This window comes from Rattus rattus, chromosome 7 (genome assembly GCF_011064425.1).
Source record: "Rattus rattus isolate New Zealand chromosome 7, Rrattus_CSIRO_v1, whole genome shotgun sequence".
NCBI lineage: Eukaryota > Metazoa > Chordata > Mammalia > Rodentia > Muridae > Rattus > Rattus rattus.
Genome location: NC_046160.1, coordinates 72309741 through 72327561, shown reverse-complemented (window position 1 = coordinate 72327561; position 17821 = coordinate 72309741). Strand labels below are relative to the sequence as shown.

The window sequence follows — 17821 nt, the reverse complement described above, 5'->3', positions numbered from 1 at the left end:
AGATACCAGTGCCATGGGACAACCAAAAACAGCAGCAGCAGCCGTAGAGCAGCCTGCCGTTTAGAAGATAATCAGTGTGGGCTGCAGTGGGTGGGGCCAGAGAAGTGACCTAGGCCCTTAGAAGAGCCAAGTGGACCTCAGACATTGGAAACTGAGCTATTTACAGTTTAGTTTTACATTATTCATACTATGACTATGGTTCTTCCCTCTTGAGTTGTCCTTTTGATTTCATAGGAGCCCACAGTTACAGACCTTGGATTTTTTTGTTTTAAAAGACTGACTTTTAAAGAGAATTTGTAAGACTGTGGGATGTTTTGGTTTTTGAGATAGTGGTTTCTCTGTATAACAATCCTGGCTGACTGTCCTGGAATTCACTTTGAAGACCAGGCTGCTTCGAACTCAGAGACGCCTGCCTCTCCCTCCAGAGTTATGGGATTGAAGGCATGCACCACGACATCCATCCAACATCCAGCTTGACTGAACTGTCACATTTGTAAAGTGCTTTATACTATGATGTCAAAATTAATGTGTGATGTTGGGTATGAAAAGAAAGCTTAATAGTAATGTGTTTTTATGTCATGTTGACAAGAGGCAAGTTGTACTGGCAAAACAGAACACACACACACACACACACACACACACACACACAGAGAGAGAGAGACAGAGAGGAAAATGTAACAAAAAGTTGTTACAGAATATTGCAGTATATAAGTATACATATTAATAGTTAACATGTCAATGCTCCAGGCATGAAAGTTATACATTGTAGAGTAATTCTTCGAAGCCTTTATGTTTCATGGGTGACTTATTCAGTGTTCTGTTGCTTGTTAAGAGACACCATGAACATGGCAACTCTTAAAAAGTATTTGACTGGAGTTTGCTTACGGTTTCTCACTAAAGAGGTTTAGTTCATTATCATTAGGGTGGGAAGCATGGTGGTACACAGGCAGACATGGTGCTGGAGTAGCTGAGAGCTCTAAATCTGGAACCACAGGCAGGAGGAAGAGAGGCGATGGGACTGGGTTGGGCTTTTGACACATTTCTTCCAAGGTCATCCCAACAACTCCTACTGCCATTCCTTAAGCATTCAGTGAGCCTACGGGAGCCATTCTTATTCAAACCTCTGCAGTGGACTATTAATTACCTCCACAGTAAATGTTTTTCTGTTGCTCTGAGAAGCTGGGAGCTGGACAAGAACAGTTATCCTGAGTCCTGAGGAAATCAACAAGGCTACTGTGCAAAAGCCTTGTGGTTCTAATTGTTTATTTCTATTTATCTCCAATACCCAAATATCATTATTTGGTCTATAGCATACCAAATTAAAACACATAATGGTTTCTCATTTCTGTTCAAAATCCTCTAGGTAGACCAGATATGGTGGGTCCAAATTAAATCATAGAAATGGTTTCTTGTAGGGATAATCTCTTGTGTACTCTGTGAAGTATCACATGTCAATAAACATCTGATGGCTAATAAACTGAGGCAGGATTAGGAGGTAGGTCATCTGGCAGAGAGGGGCAGGGTGGGGCAGGGGTGGGAAAGCTCTGGGAAAAAGTCGGGTGAGAATTTTTGCCACCAGGACTTGGAGAAAGATGAAACTGAGGCGAGGTAACTAGCCATGCGGCAGACCCTGACTAGTATAAACAGGTTAAGTAAGTTATGATCTAGTGGGAACAAGCTTAGCTTATTTATGGCCTAGGCACTTATTTGAGTTGTTGAGAACACCTAGGGCTTGGGTGGAAAAGCCCGTGTTTCTCACTTCTGTTCACAATCGTCTAGCTAACTCAGGTAACACAGACTGTTGGTGTAGCATTTGGGAAACTGAAGCATGGATTCATTCAAGTTTGAGGCCGTCTTGGGCTACAGAGTTCCAGGCAATGCTGGGCTACAGAATACCATCCTATCCTAGCAGCAATAAAAGTCCTTTAGTTTGCTAGTAGAGATGGAACTGCACTAAGGTAATATTTTTGTACCTTAGACTTGCATAAGCAAAACTGCTTTTTAAAATATTATCTGTGGGGTTGGGGATTTAGCTCAGCGGTAGAGTGCTTGCCTAGCAAGTGCAAGGCCCTGGGTTTGGTCCCCAGCTCCAAAAAAAAAAAAAAAAAAAAAAAAAAATCCACTCAGGAATTTTACTGAGTAGCATATCTAACTTTGTGCTCGTCTTCTAGCTGTGGAAATAACCAAAGCCACCCAGTCACTGATAGTTTACCAGTCCCCAGTACACCCTCCTCTCCAAACAAATCAGCAAAACCATGAAGCTTTCAAGCCAGTTGTGGTCTACGCTCTTGTTTTTAGATGTTAACTTGGAAGATTTGTTTATTTTTAATGTATAGAAGTGTTGTCTTTATGTATACATGCCTGATATCAGAAGACAGAGATATCAGCTCCTCTGGAACTGGTGTCTCAGATGGTTACCAGCTGCTTTATAGGTGTGCAGATTGAACCCAAGTCCTCTCAAGAGCAGCAAGTGCTCTTGACTGTGGTTCCACCTTGATTTTTTGAGGAAGAGTCTTATTATGTATCCCAAGCTAGCTTAGAACCCTAAAATGCTGGTGTCGCAAGTGTGTACTGCCATGTATAGCTTATTATTAGGACATTATTGAAAATGATTTGTTAGAAAAGTTTTGGGTGTAATTAAACTAAGACTATTGAGTTTAAACATGAACACTGGATTACTTTTGCTGACTATGAATAGATTTGCCATTTCATCTGTACGAATTGCAACTCTAAGGACATCCACTATCTTTTATTTTGTTCAAGAGTCAAGTAAAATTTGAGTAGTCAAAATACATTTTAACATAAATATATATGTATATTGTAAAAAAATCAATGAAGCAGCACCAGGGGGCTGTATAAAATGTCAGCAGTTTTTATGCAAGCCGCTTAAGTACTAAGTCCCACGTGGCCTGTTTTCAATGCATGCAACTGAGGAAAACTTCCAACTGCTCATCAGATGCCAGGTGGGCTTTCCGTAGACATTTCAGACACTTAAACCAATCAAGTCTATATTTTGAATATCAACTTGAATTGCAGATTAAGATAAAACCCTTCACATAACTTGAAGAAGTGATGCACTCTGTCCTCAGGTTGGAGTTATGCTTCCTCAGACTTAGGCTCCCTTCACAGAACTCTCTTCCATCCCCAGGAGGTAAGCTCTATCAAGATGGCTCATCAGCTAAATCACGTTGATCAAAATACCTAGTAAGAAAAAGAAGTCAGTGTATGCATACATATCAAGGACACCACTGACTGTGGCAGCAAAAGAGGGCTCCGACTCAAGAGAGACTAGCTACAGCACATTTACCCAGCAGGGAAACACTCAGACACATTAACAAAGGGGGTGAGTGCATGCAGACACCAAACCCAGTCACTATTGCTGAAGCCAAGACGTGCTTGCTGACAGGAGCCTGATACAGCTGTCTCCTGAGAGGCTCTGCCAGATCCTGACCAATACAGACACGGATGCTCGAAGCCAACGATCAGACTGATCCATGGACCCCAATGGAGGAGTTAGGGGAAGGACAAGGAGCTGAAGAGGCCTTATCTGGCATCAATGGGAGGGGAGGCCCTTGGTCCTGTGAAGGCTCCTGCTTCAATGTAGAGGAATGCTAAGTCGGTGAGACAGGAATGGGTGGGTGGGAGGGGGAGCACCCTCATAGAAGCAGGGTAATGTGGGATGGGATAGGGAGTTTGCAGAGGGGTAACTGGGAAAGGGGATAACATTCGAAATGTAAATAAAATACCTTATTTAAAAAAATAAAGAGGGGCTGGAGAGATGGCTCAGTGGTTAAGAGCACCCAACTGCTCTTCCAGAGGTCATGAGTTCAATTCCCAGCAACCACATGGTGGCTCACAACCATCTGTAAAGAGATCCGATGCCCTCTTCTGGTGTATCTGAAGACAGCTACAGTGTACTTACATATAATAAATAAATAAATCTTAAAAAAAATCCTTAAAAAAAAAAAAAAATAAAGAAAGAAATCCAACTAAAAAAAAGAAAGTAAGCACTTCCCCAAGGAGAAGTCAGTGGTGGGAACTCCCCTCGCCCCTCCAAAAAGAAGGAGGTGGGGGAACGCTGAGTTCTTCAGTAAAGTTGCCTGGGTTTGGGTCCTATCTCTGCCATCCACTAGCAGGCAGGAAGTAGCAAAGTTACATCTTTCTGCCACAGTTTCCTCATCTCTAAACTGGAGGTATAGGATTAAATGAGTTCCTATTATGATGCACTAAGAAAACTGCTTGGTATAAAGTACCAGGAAAATTAAACACAGTTATCATAGATCAAGAAACTAGATGTTTTGTATGTGTGTATTTTCTTCTTCTTTTTAAAGATTTATTTATTTATTATATATAGCATTCTGTCTGCAGGTAAGCTTGCATGTCAGAAGAGAGCATCAGATCCCAACACAGATGGTTGTGAGCCACCATGTGGTTGCTGGGAATTGAACTCAGGACCTCTGGAAGAGCGGTCAGTGCTCTTAACCCCTGAGCCATTTCTCCAGCCCTTGTGTGTGTTTTCACAAAGCATGCTGTATTTAGTTATACATATTAGGAAGCTTTAGAGCAAGACAAAACCAAACCAAAACAACCCCCAAACAAAGCTCATTAGAGCAAAGCCTGTCCAGGAAGAGATAAAATAAATGTGTGCCTCTGCTTAGAAAATCTATCTTCAAATAAATTCAAACTCAGCAGGAACTCTGATAGACGGAATGGAGATACAGTTTAGTTGGAGACTCCCTGCCTGACATGTACAAGGTTCCTTCCATCCAGTACAGATTAAAAGAAAAAAGGAAATGAAATCAAACATATTAGGTAAAAATGTACAGCAAATGAAAATGAATACAGCATTAAATACGGTCTGCCTTCGACTGAGAACAAGGAACATGAAGGGAGATTTCTTAATTCACCTGCTAACTAAGCAGATCAGCAGATTCAAAGCTGGAACTCTTTCATCGTCTTTACTGCCCTGAAAAAGAGAAAAAGGCTAGTTTTGCTTTCTTCTTAACCATTTGGACAAGTTTCCTCTTAAAATAAAGAAAATTCAAAACTTGTATTAGGTAACAGTCATCATCACATGGAGATAACCCACCAAGGTGATTCATGCCTTAGATTAGAGATTGGGAAGCAGAGGCAAGTGGATCTCTGTGAGTTTAAAGTCAGCCTTCTCCCAGAAATGGACAGACAGAACGTGAGAACATTAGGTTATTTATTTATTTACTGACTTTTGAGACAAAGTCTCACTGTTGACTACTGGCTGGCCAGGAACTTCCTATGTAGACTGGACTGTCCTAATATTCACACATCTGCCTGCTTTACCTCCTGACTGCTGGGATTAAAGGCATGTGCCACTACCCCTGGCCCATCTTTTATTTATAAAATTAAAAATATAAATGCATCACTTTCCCGGGTCCCGAATTTCCTCCCTCCAATCTAGCTCTCTCAAAGTCACGGCCCCTTTCCTTTTTACAGGCACACACTTACACACTCTTAAATATATAATCTGTTCAGTCCATATTTGATTACTTGTACGCATATCATTTTAGGGCTGACCACCTAGTGTTAGATAACCAATTTGGAGGGCTCCAGATAGCAGGGTTTATTAGTTACTTATAGGAGGCCACTTGTTTTGTTCATGTAGCCCAGCTGGGCCTTAAAATTCCAAAGTAGTCCACAGGCTGTCCTTGATCCTCCTGCATCCGCCTTCTGACAGGTTTGGGGTCCCACGCTTGAAATATGCAGCACTGTGTTTAGAACCTTGGGCTTCATGCATGCCAGGTGAGCGCTGCAATTAACATGCTACAGCCCCAGCTGGAATCTCTTTTTTAATTACGTGTGTGTGTGTGTGTGTGTGTGTGTGTGTGTGTGTGTCTGTGTCTGTGTATCAAACTCAGATCACCAGCATCAGGACATTATTTAAAGAACGATGCTGTTTGGAAGGGGGAAGGGTAATAATTAATGCTTTGATGGGCACTACAACAGAGAGAGGGCTGATATAAAGTGAGTTTGTCACTTCCCTCCCGACACCAGCCAGGAATTGCTGTTGACTTACTCCTGGCAGGTTATTCTCCCTCATATATTATATAATGGGAAGGTAGAGCAGATGGGGCCTTTGAGCTTGGATTTTGAGCTCTGAACATTGAACTAAAATCAACTTTTTTTGTAGGCTGGACAGAGGGCTTTCCTAGCATACTCGAGGTCCTGATTTAATTCCTCTGTGCTTATAAACAGCAGCTTCAGGTATTTTGCTACAACAACACAAAATAAACCTAGAGAAGGAGGGAAATCATAAGTATCAGAACCAATGACAGGGATCTAGTCGTGTTAGATCTTGTCTGCACCTTCAGACTTCCTTTGCCTGAGGGAACAAAATTCATTATACTCCCCCATATTATTTTCTTGAGATAAGGTTCTTATTAGGTAGTCTTGGTTGGCCTTACAGAGACGTCTCTGCCTTCTAAGTGCCAGGATTAAAGGTGCACACCACCATGCTTGGCCTCCCACAACCCTTTTTTTTTTTATACAGAGGGTCTTTTATATATAGCCCAGGTTGGGCTTGAACTGCAATATTACTTTTTCTACCTCCTACATGCTGGGATTATAGTCGTGTGTCACTATATCTGGTTTCACTATTCAATGTACTCTGAGTTTTTTTTTGTTTCTGTAGACTCTTTAATCCCAATTAATAACATATTCCACATTTTTCTATCTCATATGTCTTCTTTTCTACCATAGTAGGCAGACTCTGAAATAGTACAAGAACTCACCACCAGGAGCCTCACTTCAGAACACCTTCTGGCAAGCTGTCGAATCAGTGAGTGAGCCTCGGGTAGCAAAGGTTTCTCGAGACAAGCCAACAAAGCATAGAACCATCTTCCCTGAGTAAAAATGTAGGACGTAATGAACAGACAAATAATGAAGCACCCATTTATTTTGTTTTTCTAAATGCCGATGCTGTTGCCTGCTCACATGCTATGAATGAATCAAGACAGTGTGCAGAGAGGCAAATGCTCTTCTGTTTCTAACCACAGACCCAGGCCACTACAGTCTTCACAATATTTCCTGATTCCCAATGAACTCATTTCTGCTATTTGTACTACAGTTGAGCGCCTCCCACCCCCTTTTTGAGATGCACATCATGCCTTGTTCTGAGGTTCTCACTTATAAACAAAAATCTTTTTTGTTTTTTGAGACAGAGTTTCATTATGTATCTCTGGGTGGCCTCCAGCTCAGAGAGATGCTTGTCCCTGTCTCTAGAGTGCTATGATTAAAGATGTATAAAGCCAAAGGTATATAAGCAAACGCTCAACTGCTAGATTTGGTAGATTTGTAGTGCTAGTCATTTGGGAGGTTGAGACAGGAGGTCTACAAGTTCAAGGCCAGCCTGACCAACTTAATGAGACTGTGTCTCAAAATAAAATAGTAACAGAGGGTTGAGGGAAAACTCATTGTAAAGCACTTGCTACTCCCTTCATGATGCTCTGTCTAATCAAAGTCCAAGAACAGTGGAGCCAGGCAGCATAGGAATAAGGACCCCAAAACTGAGCCAAAATGAATACCCCTTTCCCTAGTAACAGTTTACACAGAAAAATGTTAAGAATATTAAGACAACAGAAAGAAACATATCTTCAGTCTTTGTCATTTAGATAAAATTTCTGATTTTTGAAATGTTTGGAATTCAGGATGTTACAATATATATAAAACAATTAAACTATGTGAAAGACAGGTCTGACCCTAGAGGGCAAAATCAGTAGCATTGATTTTAATGTGTATTATCTCATGAAAAAACATATGCTTAAAACTTGTTTTTACTGAGTCTGGGCCTACTTTGTAGCCTTAGCTGGCCTTAGGCTTGTTATGTAGCCCAGGCTGGCCTTGAACTCACAAGTGATGTGCCTGCCTTTGCCGACCCAGTCCTAGGATTGCAGGTAAGTGCTACTATGCCTGACTGATGTAAGAGTCTCTCAAAGAAGACCACACCCAGGTTCCTGGTATGCCTTAATTTTCTTTAGAAAGTTTTTCCCTTAATCCCTGTGCTTAAATTTTCTATTAAATTATCCTTAACAAACTCCAACGACACTTTATTTTTAAAAAATGGCTCAAAAGAATGAAAAATCCCCAAATGAAGATATAGTGTTAAAGTGTGAGCTCTGTCTCTGACAGACTGTGACTATAAACAATCTAAACTCAGCTGTATTTTAACTTCTTACTGTAAAATGGAGCCGGCAGCTCATACACTCTTAGAGTTAGTGAGGAAGTGTGTAACATGGTGGCAGAATGATGCACGCAGGGCAGGGCTTGCGACCGTTGTTTGTACCTGATTATCCTTTGTGACAGCATCTTTGTCTGCAGCCTCGGATGAGCTGCAGTTCTGTGTAGCTGAGGCTGCACTTACACTCTTGTGTCTGACTCTCTCTCTTTACAGAGAGATACCATTGCACTCCCAGGCTCAAGAGGAAAGTATATTGATTTATCTTCTGGTGTAAAGTCCTTATTTATAGATAATATTTGGATTTTTTTATGCAGAACACACGAATATTTATATGTGTGTGCACATGCACATATGTAAGTATAAAAACTGCAGCCACACCTCACATAAGTAAACATAATTTCGCCTGCATAAATAAAAAGAAGATGCAATCTTACCAATTCTGGAGTAAAATCTCTTTCTCCGAACCAATTACTTAGATATTCCAAGACACTAGTAATGGTTGCCTTAAAAAAGAGAAGGGGGAGAGGGTAGAGTGGGTAGGGCAGGGCAGGAAACAGTGACATTAGAGGTAAACAGTGAGGAGTTCAACATGAGTTCCATTGTCTGTGGTTGAAAAGCAGCTCTTAGGGTTAGCACAGCTTTGTTCTCGACACTAAGCAATGAGTAATCTCATTACATGGCTCACAGCTTGCACATGGCCTTTTGTTCTGTTTCTTGAAGCAGTGTCTCACTATAGCCCTGGCCTGCTTGAATTCATCATGTGGAGCAGGCTGGCCTTCCTGTGGCTATCCTTCTGCCTCTGCTTCCTGAGGGCTACCATTTATAGGCATGAATCTGCAAACATGGCTAGGAAGTCTTTTTTCTTTTCTTTTTTTAAGTTTGTTTTTTTTTTTTTTTAAATTTACTTTATGTATGAGTACATTGTAGCTGTCTGCAGACACACCAGAAGAGGGCATCGGATCCCATTACATATGGTTGTGAGCCACCATGTGGTTGCTGGGACTTGAACTCAGGACCTCTGGAAGAGCAGCCAGTGCTCTTAACCACTGAGCCATCTCTCCAGCCCTAGAAAGTCTTTTATGAGAACTATTTTTATACTCTTCAGTATCAACTTAAGCTTTAAATCTTAGGCTTAAAAATTAGTTTGAAACTAATGAAAAATTTCAAATATTCCTACAAAAAGAGCCTTGTTTACTTACAATTCAGATTAAGTTGAAAACCAAATCTAAAGAGAAGCAAACTTGGCTAGAGAAGGATGTTTTAAACTACAGAAATGAAACTAGCAGTGTAACGGGGCGTCTTAGACTTTAGCTGTAACTGCCAGCTTCTTCCTTTCGTTCTCTCTACGGAGCCCTGGCTATGTGGGAGACTGATATGTAGATCAGGTTGGCCTCAAAGTCAGAGATCCACGTGCCTTTGACTCTTGTGTGGTGGGATTAAAGACATGCATTGACTGGCGGCTTCTTTGCTCCACAATAAAAAGTCTCTATTCCTAAAAGACTAAAGAATGAAATCCCATTTGTTTTCCCCCTTTGGTCCAATAAGTTCTGTATTTCAGTCTCCACGAACTACAAGCTGAGGCAGCCCCTTTACAACTAGAACGGTGTCCTGGCCTTAACTATTACATTTTAGATGCAGACTTAGCACTTAGAACTGAAATGCACACAAATGAATACTTAGCACCACGCCAGCACCACAAGCTCCACTATCAGGGGATCCTGCTACTCGATAAAATTCTGTTTCCTCAGCTATAAAACACAGCTATTAATGCTAATTTCCTACACTGAATTATAATCAGAATCACTGCAGGCCTAGGACAAGGCTGTAAACACTGGGTAAATAGATTCAACCTTTCATATATACTGTAAGCAAAAGACTGTATTATTTGATGACATTTACCTGATTCATTCTGCTTACAATACTCAGCAAGGGAGGAAAACCAACCTGAAAAAAAAAAAAAGAGATAGATTTACTAAATGACAACATGAGCAGGGCTTCATTTGCTTCTGTGCAAACTGGTACATTTCTTGCCAGATAGGGAAGTCCAAGGGCTAGGGATCTAGCTCTTCAATAGAGCACTCGGTGAGTGTGTGTTAGGAACCCAGCTTAAGTCTTGGTACTGTGGGGAAAGGGAAAACAAACAAACAAGTAAGAGGAAGAGTGGCTGGAGAGTGGCTCAGCAGCGAATGGTATTTACTGACCCAAGTTCAGTTCCCTGCACCCACACAGGTAGCTCTTCATCACCTGAAACACCAGTTCCTCGATCTGATGCCCGTCTAGCTTCTATGGACACCAGGCGTGTGCGCTTATCTCCTCACTCACCGACCTCACTCCTTATAGAACTGGTACTGACTTGGCTTGCTATCGTAGAATATATAAAACTCCCTTAAGTGAAAAAAGTTAATGTTTTCAAGTAGCATTTTTTAAAATTTCACTTTATTAAAATCATATCCTTAGCAGGCATGGTGGTACACATTTGTAATCTTAGCACTCAGTACTTGTGAGACTGAGGCAGGAGGATCACTGAGTGATTTTTTAAGTTTTCTGTACATCTGTGAGTGTGTGTGTGTGTGTGTGTGTGTGTGTGTGTGTGTGTGTGTGTATCCTTCCACCAAGTGGGTTCTGGTGATTGAACTCAAGTTGTCAGGCTTGAAGGCACTGAGCCATCTGCTGGCAGTTACAATGGGTTTGATGGGAACACCGTCAAACTTACAGGCAGGCCAACTGTGAAGAACAAGAAGTCAGCCACAAAGTGTATGACTATAGTAGCTATGCACATGGTTTGGGTGTGGTATCATGAGGATTTGAACTTGGATCGTCCTGGGCTACACAGTGACTTTCAGGCCAGCCTGGGTAAGACTGTCTCAATGTCCTTCTTCAAAGTCACTAAAAACTTAAATGTACTCTCAAGATTTCATGTGAAAACCAAGTATTAACTACTCTAAAAACCTCCTAGTTGGGCCAGGTATGGCGGTGCACTCCTTTACTTCCAGCACTCAGGAAACAGGGGCAGGAGGATCTCTGTGAGTTGGAGGCCAGCCTGGGTTACACAAGGAGTTCTAGGCCAGCCAGGGTTACACAGTAAGTCCCTATCTGACAATAAGCCAGGAAAACACAAAACAAAACAAAAACAAGAGTTTTCTAATTATCATGCGTACCTTTGCTTCTGACTACTTATAACTTAATAGTTAATCCATGCTCAATAATTTTAACAACAAAGCAAAACAAAACCCTAAAGTGACTCTTGAGAAGTTCACACCCATGTTCTAGGGTGTGTATTCTGAGTGCCTCTTTCTCCACTAGCCTTTGCTCTTCGAATTCATATTAAAATGTTACTAATTCCCAACCCTGCTTCACAAAATACCCAAATCAAAATAAACAAAGCTGCAAGCCCTGAATCCTAGGTAGACAGGACAACAGACAGTCGTGACCCCAGCTACGCAAATGACTCTGTTGGGAAGAAGGGGGTGGCAAGGCCATCCCAGGCAAGGAGACCCTGTCCCAAAATAATGCAAACAAATAAACAAAAAAAAAAACCCTTCACTAATGGAATATCTTTTAATTCATAAGATTATTATGACCTAAGTGAGAGCTTGGCAGGCATTCCCTATACAGAACTGGACAGTATTTAATCTTGCCAGTCACACATCATCGCAGTCATACTTGGCTTGCTTTCTCTTCCTAGACAGGGTTTCTCTGTGGATCAGGCTATGTCGCAACTCACAGAGATCTACTTGCCTCTGCCTCCCAAGTGCTGGGGTTCAGCTTTGTTTCTCACGACCTGTGAAAGAGCAAAGGACTCTCAGGTCGTGAGGTACGCATAGCAGGTTGTGGTCTGAATTAGGAAGAGGCTGTGAACTGATCGTTCCAATATCCTAATACATGTCTGCATGTCTGTGTTACTTCGTGTGTTTCCTATGTCATCACCTACTTGTACATAATCAATCCCAGGGCTTTCATCTATAGATGGTCCAGTAGCCCCTTCAGCACATAATCTTTCACCCAGACAAAATTTTTTCCAGCCATCTTCATCTTCAGATTTTGGCTGAAAGAAAAAAAAAAACTTATTTCTATTTAGTTATATTTAACAGTAAAAAACAAAAAACAAAACAAACAAAAAACAAACAAACAAACAAACAAAATCACAAGGCCAAAGATGTCACTGAAGGGTACTTCAAATGCAAGAAATAAACAAATAAAAATTTTGGCTCATTTAAAAAGATAAAAGTGAAGGTTTCATATATCCTGACTATCCCAATACAAAGACATGGTGCTAGGGAAGGATATAAGTGTGTATGCTGCACTCCAAATTCCTATGCTGAAGCTCTCGTCGCCAGAACTGTGGGCTGTGACTGCCTCTGGAGACACGACCTTTTAAAAGTGAAGTCTAATCCAATTTGATGGCCTCTTTCCAAAGACCAAAAGTCATTTCTATTATTTTATTTATTTCTATTATTCATTTGTGCATGTATATGGAGAATAACTATTACAAGGCAATAATACCCAGGAATACTTTCTAACTTCTTAGCCTTATTTAATCATTTTGCTATTACTGATACAACAGTTAATACTCTATTTTGATCCTGACAACTTTCATATACTACCAATCTCTCAGGATAAGTTGGACTAAAACAGTCATGGGCCAGGCTTGGTGGTGCATGCCTTTAATCCCAGCACTCCAGAGGCCAAGCAGGCGGATCCCTGTGTCTGATTAGCCTGGCTACAAAATGAGTTTCTATATCACCAGCTAGGGTGATATAGAGAAAAGCCAAAACCATGAACTGGTTCAGAGTACTACTGTTATCAAACTGATAAATTCGCATAACGGAATATGAAGGAAAATGAAAAACAACAGGAACTAAGCAATTAACCTTTTAATGACTGGACTATGGATGATTTCACACACGTACACACTGGCCAATGTAAGCCAAGAAACTCACATACCATTGTCACATTACTATCCAACTGTTGAGATTTCCAGTGATTTCTATGCTTGTGCACACTCTAAAGGAAGAAAAATGAATGATCTTCAAAGAATGAAAAACTAAAAAGTTTTTGTATAAAAATTTTAAACATCCATAGAAAATATATAGCAATATAGAAGGATGAGAACAATTTGGTAACTCATTCATAAATCCTTGTGTATTTATAATTTTCCTAACAGTCTAAGAACAGACATTAAGGAGATTAATTTCACTGAGAGGGGCACTTGCCTGTCGAACATTTGAAAACTGTATCACTTGTTGCTGCTGCCACTGCAGTGTTGGGGAGTAACCTTCAGGGGCAGGGTGGCATCCCGAAAGCTGGAAGTCAGCCCACAAACATAGTCAATGTTAGTGCTGTAACTAGAATCTACGCCTCTGCAGAAGTAGAGTAAAAATGCTCCAGTGAATGAGAAGACTACTTTAGAAAATAAAGGTACATTTTATCAGAGCTGAAAAGTTCACTTTACAGTCTATGGACCAGTTAATAAAAGAGACCCTTTGTCATTTTATAAAAAAAAAAAAAAAGACTAGATGATTATGGGTAATGTTCCTATGAAATCTAAATGCTATGAACCTGAAGAATTTAACTGTTTTTTTTTTTTTTTTTTTTTTTTTTTCTGAGACAGTGTTTCTCTGTGGAGCCTTGGATAGCTGGATCTCACTCAGATCACTCGATGAGGATGGCCTCAAACTCTCAGAGATCAACCTGCCTTGGTCTCCCAAATTCTGGGATTAAAGGTATGTGCCACGAAGGATAGAACCTAATTCTGTTTTTCTATAATAGTGAAGAGAATCAAAAACAGAGATATACCCTAAATACAGAATTTGGGGATGGGCAAAACATACCCAGTAACTTAAAGATGCATGAAAAGGTGAACTTGATTTCTTTTACTTTGTTGAGGGGTGATTGGCATGGTAACTGCTGCAAACAAGGTGCTAAATACTCTACATGCCTAGTCTTATTTTTATTTTCCAAAATAGCACACAGTTAACAAACGATCAGGTGTTGAGCTGGAGAGATGGCTCAGCAGTTAAGAGCACTGGCTATTCTTCCAGAGGTCCTTAGTTCAAATCCCAGCAACCACATGGTGGTTCATGACCATCTATAAAGGTATCTGATGCCCTCTTCTGGCATGCAGGTTTACATGCAGTAGAGCATTTATACACAAAATAAAGAAGAAAATAGAAATAAGTCTAAAAAAAGTTTTTGTTGTTTTTTTTTTTTTTAAATAACACAAATAATCAGGTATCACCTTCTAACAAAACTCAGTGGGGTAAATTTGAAAAGAACCAAGTATGCATGAAATCATGAGCCATCTAGTAAAAGGTGTAATGTTATAAAACCTTACAGCGCATGAGTTAAAATATCCTAATTATAAACATTAATTATTAAAACCCTTCGGGAACAAGAAAAATGTGACTGCAGGTTAAATTAATCTTCTCTGAGGAAACACCCTCCTATTCCTGATTTTTTTTTCTAAGATAGGGTCTCCTGGAAATCACTACGTAGACTGGGTTATCCTTGAACTTACAGAGACCTGCCAGTCTTGGATTCACCAGTGCTGGTGTTAAAAACATGAACTACCATCAATGGCTGAGATTTTTTTTTTTTTTTTAACTAATAAGTTTTATTTACTCTATCTGTATGGATGTTTTGTCTGCATGCATCATGCATCTTTGCATCATGTGCATGCCTGGTACTTAATAAGGTGTAAAGAGAGCATCAGATCCCTTGGAACTAGAGCTAGAGATGGTTGTGAGCCACCATCTGGTGCTCGGAATTGAACCTGCATCGTCTGGAAGAACATCCAGTGCTCTTAACCACTAGGCCATCTCTCTAGTCCTGTAGTTTTGACTACTGAGTGCCACTTATTTTCCTCATGCGATGAGCAAATGATGTAATTATTTGGTTATTTTTGTGCACTTCAGGAAACTGATACTGTATAAACAAAGGGAACTTTCCCTTTTTCTTTGAGATGAGGATCTTATATATTCTAGGGGAGCCTGGAACCTTCTATATAGTTAAGAATGATCTGGACCTCCTGACCCTTTTGTCTCTACCTCCAAGTGCTAGGATTACAGGTGTGCTTACCAACATGTCTGGTCTGTAGGGACCTTTTCTTTATTGTTCTGTTGTGTTCCTAGTGCCCAGCACAACCTAACTACTTAATAAAAGTGTGCTGCATATTCAAATGACTAAAGAGCATGGACAGAAAGGATAGAAAAATGCTAAGACATTTGTGTTTCCATTCTGAGACAACAATACCAGGTCAAATTGAGAAAGTGCACAATGCACCAGCTTGAAAATAACTATAAAGGTTAATCCAGAAAAAAAATTATTTATTGATTTATAAAGGTCAATATTAGTAAGCAATTGAAGTACTTTTTTTGGGGTCGGGAGGTAATCTTTTAAATGATACACACATTTTTTTTTTTTTTTCTTTCTTTCTTTCTTTTTTTTTTTTTTTTTTTTTTGGTTCTTTTTTTTCGGAGCTGGGGACCGAACCCAGGGCCTTGCGCCCTAGGCAAGCGCTCTGCTGAGCTAAATCCCCAACCCCAGATACACACATTTTTCAATGCAGGCTGGCCTCCAAACCAAAAATGCTCCTGCATTAACTTCCAAGTAGTGTTTAACTTTGTAAGGAGCAATTTAATCTTACACACACACTGATACTCTTGATATGATAGGAAAAGTCTTGTGTATGTGTGTTTGTGTGGTTAAAAGATTCCCAGGTGGTTAGTAAAACTCACAGAAACATTCACACTTTGCTTCCTTTTCAACTTCTTTGGGTCAATCTGGGCTACTACAACATCTGGACATTGGGCTGCTTCGATCCTACAAGTAAGTAATACATATATGATACTTATTATTTCGCTCTATAGAATAGATGCATTTTACCTCATTATTAAATGGGAAATAAAGTTCAAGCTTCCAATGAAAGAACAAAACGCCTGACACCTGGATTAAAAGCAAAGAAATTTAAGAGCACACGTCTTAACGTGCAATCAAGTTCAAAAGATATTTGCCAACCATAGGGTGTAATACAGGGATCTTAAATTTCCCGGACCTCCCGCAAGATAGGAACCCAGAGGAGGGACTGTCACACACCGAGTCAAGTGCGGCACCAGGGCTATACCCAGGGGCACCACAACAACCAGCCCACTCGCACAGGGCAAAATCACTCACTGCACCCTCCTCAGGTATTCCTGAGGCGTCCTGGGGGGTACCGAGGGATCGAAACCTTCCGTCAAGTCACAGGGCTCCACAGGTAACAACCGTGGCATCAACTCTTCCACCGCAGACTCGGCTGGAACCCACGCCATGGTATTTACTCCCGCCAGTCTCTATTGGCGCCTGCACCCAAGGTAGGTACCGCGCAGGCGCTCAAGCACCCTCCGTCGCGGCCACCCGCCACAGGCGTAAGGAGGCGGAGCAACATGCTAGTTGCGTCAAGCTTATGGCTCCGGTGGTAGAATGTAGCGCGCGAGAATAATTCCTGGCAGAAGTGGTTCCTAGTTTCTGGTCGTTTTACCTAATTCCATTTTCTCTTCTAAAGCTTGGGTAGGGGGCAGGGACTTGGGATGAACTTTGTAACCTTTAATATTTTCTACATTAATGAGCAATATTGCTGTAATCACCATTTTTAGAGTTCTAAAGTCTTTAACCATTTGTAAACACATTATTACATTGATCTAAATCTTACAATACCTTTAAGGGGTATCTTTCGGATTTCACGGGGGAACAAAGTGGATGACTGCCGAGCTTTTTTTTTTTTTTTTTTACTTTTTCGGATAACATCTTAATGTTTAGCTGAGGCTATTCTGGAACACATAAGGTAGCTCCAGGAGCCTCAAACTTGTAGTGAACCTCTGGGTTCAGTTTCCGAGTGTCACACCTGGATAAAATTTAGGTTTTGAGACTATGTCTCTTCTGTGGCTTAGAAGCATCTAGTTTCTATGTTTGCAATGTAACTTAAGCTGGGCTACTTTTTTTTGTTTTGTTTTGTTTTGAACCTTGATTATTGCGATTACAGGCATGAGCTATCACTAGCCTAGAGAGATACTTAAAAACTTTGAAATTACTATTTAGTGATTGCATGTAGGTAGGTGAGTGCATGCCGCAGCAGGTGCGGAGGTCAGAATACAACTGTCGGGAATAAATTCTTTTTCTGCCTTGTGAATTCTAGGCAAGTTAGGTTACTTAGCTGAGCCTTCTCATTGGCTCTTGACGCAGACGAAAATTCAAAATTAGGATAATCTGAGCATCTTTGTTCTAGCGAATACTTCAAGTGGTTCGTTCTTTTTCCGCTTGAACACACGGATAAAATATCAGGAAAAACATAAAAAGAGCTTTTTATATATCCTAGAAAACAGAAAAACAATCATTCAAACAAACGGTGGACGCGAAAGCTACATCAGGTGGTTAACAAATCTTTTTTTCGTTGCTACCAATGTCCCAGTCAGGTATCTTAACCTTAATATTAAGCATAGACCCCAGACTGGTGAAACTTCTCAGCAGAAGCCTCTGCCACATTCCACCTTTTATTACTCGGGTTACATCCCTCCCGCCACCCGCCCCGCCTATTGCTTCTGCTCGCCCCGCCCCTTCCTGAATTGTCCCCGCCCT

The 17821-nt window shown here is 40.7% G+C and overlaps 1 protein-coding gene across 1 annotated transcript; it reads right to left on the bottom strand.

Annotated features, from left to right (window-relative positions):
- Nucleotides 1-2718: 2718 nt before the first annotated feature.
- Nucleotides 2719-16537, bottom strand: Gemin2 (gem nuclear organelle associated protein 2). The gene is made up of 10 exons (XM_032907787.1): nucleotides 16382-16537; nucleotides 15946-16030; nucleotides 13423-13512; nucleotides 13154-13213; nucleotides 12141-12254; nucleotides 10109-10153; nucleotides 8644-8712; nucleotides 6765-6875; nucleotides 4908-4966; nucleotides 2719-3201 (listed from the first exon to the last, which is right to left on the bottom strand). The coding sequence occupies exons 1-10, from the start codon at nucleotides 16516-16518 to the stop codon at nucleotides 3162-3164; spliced, it is 810 nt and encodes a 269-aa protein (XP_032763678.1). The 5' UTR covers nucleotides 16519-16537; the 3' UTR covers nucleotides 2719-3161.
- Nucleotides 16538-17821: the final 1284 nt, after the last annotated feature.

Bases quoted from the DNA above. Each gene is read 5' to 3' on its own strand.
- Gemin2 (XM_032907787.1), bottom strand. From the start codon at position 16,518: ATGGCGTGGGTTCCAGCCGAGTCTGCGGTGGAAGAGTTGATGCCACGG. The intron at 16,031-16,381 runs GTGAGTGATTTT...ACTTACTTGTAG, and splicing joins GAATACCTGAGGAGGGTGCA to GATCGAAGCAGCCCAATGTC. The intron at 13,513-15,945 runs GTGAGTTTTACT...GCTGACTTCCAG, and splicing joins AGCAAAGTGTGAATGTTTCT to CTTTCGGGATGCCACCCTGC.